This window comes from Dama dama, chromosome 15, assembly GCF_033118175.1.
Source record: "Dama dama isolate Ldn47 chromosome 15, ASM3311817v1, whole genome shotgun sequence".
Lineage (NCBI taxonomy): Eukaryota > Metazoa > Chordata > Mammalia > Artiodactyla > Cervidae > Dama > Dama dama.
In genome coordinates, this window is record NC_083695.1 from 64,821,798 (window position 1) to 64,828,245 (window position 6,448).

The window sequence follows — 6,448 nt, forward strand, 5'->3', positions numbered from 1 at the left end:
TGCAAGGGCTTTACTATTTTTTTTTACAGAAATTAAATTATTTTGAGCTAGGATTCAGATTCTGCTCCTATAATATAGATGAATATATCTGTGGCTTAAACAAGATGGAAACTTGCTTCTCTTTTGAGTATCAGGCCCAAGGTGGGTGGTCCAAAACTGGTGAGATGGTTCTGTTCTGGGAAGTCATCTAGAAATCCAAGCTTCTTCCACCTTGCAACTCCACCATCCTTGGGAGTTGTTTCAACCATATTTTCCAGGGTAGTTCATACCATGTCTGTATTCCAGGCAACAGGAAGGGGAAAGGGAGGTGGCAGGGAGGGTCTTCCTTTCTTTTTAAGAACAGATTCTCAAAGAAGGAAAGATCACTTCTAATCATTCTCCCTTGGCCATAATTTAAAACCAGCTAACTGCAAAGGACGCTTAGAAAGAAAATATTTAGCTGGTCAAGCACGCCTGGTTAAAATTTACAGATTCTGTTACCAAAGGAGAAGAAGGGGGAAAAACGGATCTTGGGGTGGGGTGGGGGGACATTTAACAATCTCTACCACACAGACTGGTAGCTCAGATGGTAAAGAATCCACCTGCAATGCAGGAGACCCAAGTTCTATCCCTGGGTCAGGAAGATTCCCTTGGAAAAGAGAATGGCTATCCACTCAATATTCTTTCCTGGAGAAATCTGTGGACAGAGGAGCCTGGCGGGCTATAGTCCATGGGGTCACAAAGAGTCAGACACCACTGACAGAATAACACTTTCACTTTCCCCACACAGACTATAAGCAGTGCTCAACTGAAGCGACTTAGCACGCATGCACTGCAACTTGTTTATTTCGTAATGTTCTTTCAAGTCAATAAATTTATATCCAATTTGCTTTAATAGCAGCCAATTTAATATCTCATTGTACAGTTATAATGTACTATTTTCAATACTTCTACATTGGTGAGTCAAGTCCACCTTTTTATACCCAGAGAGTTTCTTCAGTGAACATGTTTGTTGATAGATTCCTGACTTCCTATAGCTTTTGTTTCTGAGGATGAATTGCCCAAAATGAGTCAAAGGATATGTGAGATTTTATGCGTAGCCATTCCCTTCTCCAGGGGTTGTCCTGACCCAGGGATCAAACCCAGGTCTCTTGCATTGCAGGCGGATTCCTTACTGTCTTGAGCCACTAGGGAAACCCTTTACTCTTAATATATATTGCCAAATTACTCCCTCCAAATGATGTAATGCTAAGTTGTACATTCATCAGCAATAAATGAGAGTCCTCATTCCGTCATGTTATCATTAATGATCTTATTTTTTGCCCATGTCACTTAAATTTTAATTTCTCTGAGTATAAGTGAGGTTGAGGCTATTGTCATATCTTTATTGATGATTTTAATTTCCTCTTCTGTGTATTCCTGATTTACCTATGTATCTGTTAGGATTCCAGCAGGAAACCGAATTCATCCAGGATGGTTTAAATGAAGGAGTTGTAATGAAGGCACTACTAACAGAGCTGAGGGCAGAACTAAGAGGGTAAACAAAAGATGAAGAGCTGGTGAGACACCCAGAAATGAAACAGGGAATCTGTTGCTTCCTCCCAAAGCCGTAAGGACAAGACAAGGAACTAGTGTTACCCACTAAGCCCAGTGAGTACTTATCATGAAGGAAAGGATGTCCTGTAGGAGCTCCTGGGGTGGAAGCATTTCACTCAAGCCAGAAACATATCACAAGAAAGGAGAAACATCCTAACTTTTTTCTCTTTCAGCCTTTAAATCTCTTACTGGTTTTCCCCATTGGTCAAACCTAATGAACAAGACAGCCAGCAAGGATGCCCAGTGATGAAAATCCGCAGAGTATCCTCTCAGGGCGGAGAACAGATCTGAGGACCAAACAGAAAGCCAGCCCGCATCATTTACCCCTTTTTCTGCTGGGTGTGTGTTCACTCCCTATCAATTGATGTTGTTGTTATTTAATCACTAAGCCATGTCTGACTCTTTGCGACCCCAGGGACTGTAGCCTGCCAGGCTCCTCTGTCCATGGGATTTCTCAAGCAAGAATACTGGAGGGGGTTGCCATTTCCTTTTTAAGGGGGTCTTCCCAACCCAGGGATTGAACTCACATCTCAATTCTTTACCAAGAAAGGTAAAGTGGCAGGCAGATTCTTTACCACTGAGCCACCCAGGAACTTGTCAAACAGTAGGGATATTAACTCTTTGTCTATAACATGTGTGCAAATGATTTCCCCCATCCATCACCATCTATTGACTCTTGTCTATAGTTCATTTTTTCATAGAAACCATTTTTATAGGTTAGGATTCTATTTTGCTTAACACAGTCTCTACCACCATCCACAAGGTTTGATAAATTGTCTTCTACACTATTTTCAAAAGTTTTCTTTTTTTGACTCTTGCCTCTTTACTACCTTTGAATTTACATTAGTATAGAGCATGAAGCAGAGAATCTCTTTGTTTTCTTCCAGATGAAGAGTCAGTTATGCTAACCATAATCATACTTTCTCCACTGATATAAAATGCAACTTTGCTATATTAGCTTGGAATATATACTTTAAATTCATTTCTGAGCTTCCTGTACCATTCCATTACTGGTTTGAGTCAGTGGTGTGCTAGGGTAGTAAGGAATGAAAGCATATAAGAACAGGTAAGAAGGAATCAAGGTCTGCAAAATGAGAGAATGGCTAAGAAATTCATGAAAAAAATCTTTTGAGTAGACTTGACATACCAAAAGTTAAAATTTTCTGTAATTCTGTTCTTTTCATCAGAGTATGGTATATTCCCAAATGAGTACATAAAAACAGTTGAAAGTGTATTTATAGTCTAGTACTTTATCTTATCTTCCACATTTCATCTGTGTAACCCAAAGGTCAACCTCTTGATTATCTCAAATGTATCTGCTTTCTGCAGACACTTTTCCTGTTTTGTTTTTTGCCTCTCCCTAGCTGCCTCTTGCACTCCTGTTTCATGGTTGTTCCTAGAACAATTTCATGGGCCATTTTTTCTCCTGAAGTCTCCACTCTCCCACCCTTTTGTCTGTTTTTCTTTCTCTGATCTTAGTCTTTATCTCCACCAGCTTCTACCCACTCCTCCCTTTCCCCCTTCACTTGTCCCAAGAAATTAAAAATTCATATTTGTTTATTATAAAGCACAACACTATATTACTTATCTCATTCTAATCCAGGCCATCGTGAAGTTCTAGATGACTACAACCATGAGGGTCTACTGAAGTATTTGGCAAACAAGATAGCTCACATTCACATTTCTGTCTCCAGCCTAAAAAATGTTTTTTTATTCTGATTTATTTTTCTTAATTTTTGGCTGTGCTGGGACTTCATTGTAGCAAGCAGGTTCTTCATTTCAGTGCTTAGGCTTTCCCTAGTTGAGGCACTCTGGCTTACTTGCCCTTCAGCATCTGGGATCCTAGTTCCCTGACTAGGGATGGAACCCATGTCCCCTAGATTCTTAACCACTGGACCACCAAGGAAGTCCCAGTCTCCAGCTCTTCAGACGGACAACTTTTCTTCCTGCTCCATATGCATGGTTCTCACAGAGCTGTAATCACAATTTTTGTGCATAAGAATTTGTGTTCTACTTTCATTTGATGAAATAGCATCATTTGTATATACATACAAATTTGTGTTCTACTTTCTCATTTGATTTTTCAAAAGTAGTTTTCCCATCATGAGTCTTATCTTTAAAATCTGTATAATTCCATCATATAGAAATGACATAATTGACACTCATTTCTCTAGTGTTGACATCAAAGACATGTCCTCTTTTTTGCTTGGTAAAATTTGTCATAAAACATTTTAAAACCATTGAACTCCTCTTCCTATCAAATTATTTTCTCAAAGTAAACCCCTGGGAATATGTGAAATGTGGAATGGGAAATTTACATATTTATTACCCTCAGTATATACTGTTAAATTTTATAACATACAAGCCTACCAATTTACAATGCCATGAGTTATGAAAATTTCTACATAGCCTCATTTATGTCAGAATTTTTTTCAAAAAAGTCAAGTTTATTGACGCAAATTGCATTTAGTGATAATTTCCATTTTCATGTTCATGATTACCTGCACTGTTGAAAAGTGTATCACTTATTTAAAACCTTTGCTTTCTCTTCTGTATATTGTCTATGTCCTTGTCCAGTTGTAATTGACTTCCTGATACTCTCATTCACAAGCAGCTGTTAATACTTCATATCTGCTGGAACTGTTTCCTCCAATCTTTTCTATTTTGTATGTAGATATTCTTCACTTTTACTATGTTTTACTAGTTTGACTTTTTCCTATTTATTCATTCATTTATCTATGTCGGAAGGTAGAAAAGGATAGTTAAAAGTGTATGAATTCAAATTCTACCATTCCTATTCTTGCTCTGCCACTCCGAGTGACTGGACAGATTACTTGGTCTCTCAAATGCCTCTTCCTGTCTTCAAGGACCAGATACCACTGGCAGTGGCACTGGGCTCACAGAGTCTTATGAGCATTAGAGGAGAAAATGCAAAAAAAAAATGTCTACTGCATAGCAATTAATTAAAGTAGTTCATCACTGTTACTATCATAATCTTCTTTTTTTTTTTTTGCATTTGATAAATATTTATTGGATAAATAATAATGCCACTATAATTTCTAAAAGACACAGATTCCATCAACACACCACTAATCTAAGTTCTTACAGGTTTAACATTACACAGAGACTTCAAGATAACCTAGGAGTCTTTGCCTCCATTTAACAGAAAAAGGACTGCTGAGGGTCATTTCACCTCTCTCATCTCGGTTTTGTCTTCTGGAAAAGGGGCCTACAACCTCTTCCTTTCCTAACCTCTGGAATGGTTCTGAAGACCAAAAGCAATCATGTAAAATAATTTTACATACTATTTTTTGCACTTACCCAAACATGTTTAAGAATCCACATAAAATAACCTATAACAGGCTTATATATAACAATATGTACACATACCATGTATTTTTGCTTTATGTATACTCATATACATTACACATACAGTTCAATCTGAAAACAGTCACCAGTCTACAAAGAATCATTAGCTGAGACAATTCACAGTAGGCATACTCTCCTTACAAATACAAAGAAGTACAAGGGGTTTTGCAATTAAAAGCAGACATACTGCTTTACTATCTGCATTGTTTTCATTTTTGGAAGCAGAGCAAAGGGTGACCAGAAGGTGGGAAATTGAAGGAGGGCTGATGAGTAGTGAAGACAGGCAGAAACATAGAAAATCTGAACAAGGCCAGCAGAAGAAAGAAAATGAAGGGAGAAACTAAGACTCCAAAAAGTTGCCTTGTGTACAATTGCACCATCCTGCATCAACTGGCTTTCTTTTATTTGATGTCCTCTGATCAGTTCTTCTTCCAGCACAAATTGGAGAAAGCAAATCCCTCTGCTGTTCTGGAGTCTTCTGATATAAATTACAGGTCTGCATCAAGATATGTGGAGCAAGGACGACCACTGACTTGTGCACCTTGCTTTCCCAGGTCACTGAGAGTTCCGCCATGCCTTGGATCCTGACAGGTGACATTGCGGGTGATCCGCTTATATTCCTCATTGGCCAGCTGTATCTTAATCTTTTCCAGACGAGCAACTAGCTCTGGGTTCTGAGGAGGCTTCACCACCTCTGGGAGATAGATTTCACTGCCTTCTAGGAGCTCATGAAGGTATAGTTTGGAACCCCTTTCTCTCAAGTACTGATGCAGATCCCGGATCAGGCGGAAAGAAACCAGGCTAGCCGGGCGATTGCCGCCCTTGTGCTTCTTCCCTAGCGCGGCCTCAAGTTCTGCCCGCAGCTTCCCGGGCAGTTGCTCTGGCTCCAGCTCCCCACCAGGACCCAGAGCGCGTACAAATCGCTTGCCAGCTAACAAGCAGGACGCCATGACTGGCCGACTTCACGGTCAGGTGACCCAGAACCTATCATAATCTTCTTATTCCTTCAATAGTTCAAAAACTGGTTGTTTTCCCCTAGTTGTGATAAATGACCAACTCTTTTATCAGTTTTCTTTTTAATCTCAATGATTCATAGATAGCCTATGTTGATGTGTATATGATGGGTGAATAAGAAGCAGGAGAAGGAAGTGTAATCCAAGCACTTGGTCACATCCATCAGGGATTCTAACAGAGCAGTCACGAGGAGAATGGAGGCATTCCCGTGGGAAAGGGGAGCTTACACATAGTCAAAGAGGTTAGTTAGTAAATAGGTTGTCCAGAGTAACACCTGCCAGTGAACAGGAGCCAGAATGGCAGGCAAGGAGCCACAGATGGTAATGTACCTATAAACCCAAATGGATGACGGCTCAGCATCTGACAACCAAGAAGTGTAGCACCAACACGGAGCAAGCTGACACCCACAGGCACAGTGAAATAGGCCAATATTTAGCCAGTATGCATCACAGTGGTGTACAGAGACACAATGATACACATTCGTTCTGCC

General features: G+C 39.8%; 1 protein-coding gene across 1 annotated transcript; it reads right to left on the reverse strand.

Moving 5' to 3' along the window:
- Positions 1-4,580: 4,580 nt before the first annotated feature.
- On the reverse strand, positions 4,581-5,910 carry LOC133070724 (transmembrane protein 199-like). The gene has a single exon (XM_061163119.1). The coding sequence runs from the start codon at positions 5,892-5,894 to the stop codon at positions 5,433-5,435; it is 462 nt and encodes a 153-aa protein (XP_061019102.1). The 5' UTR covers positions 5,895-5,910; the 3' UTR covers positions 4,581-5,432.
- Between the last annotated feature and the right edge of the window lie 538 nt (positions 5,911-6,448).

What these genes read in the sequence shown, in the direction of transcription:
- LOC133070724 (XM_061163119.1), bottom strand. Translation starts at nt 5,894, where the DNA reads ATGGCGTCCTGCTTGTTAGCTGGCAAGCGATTTGTACGCGCTCTGGGT.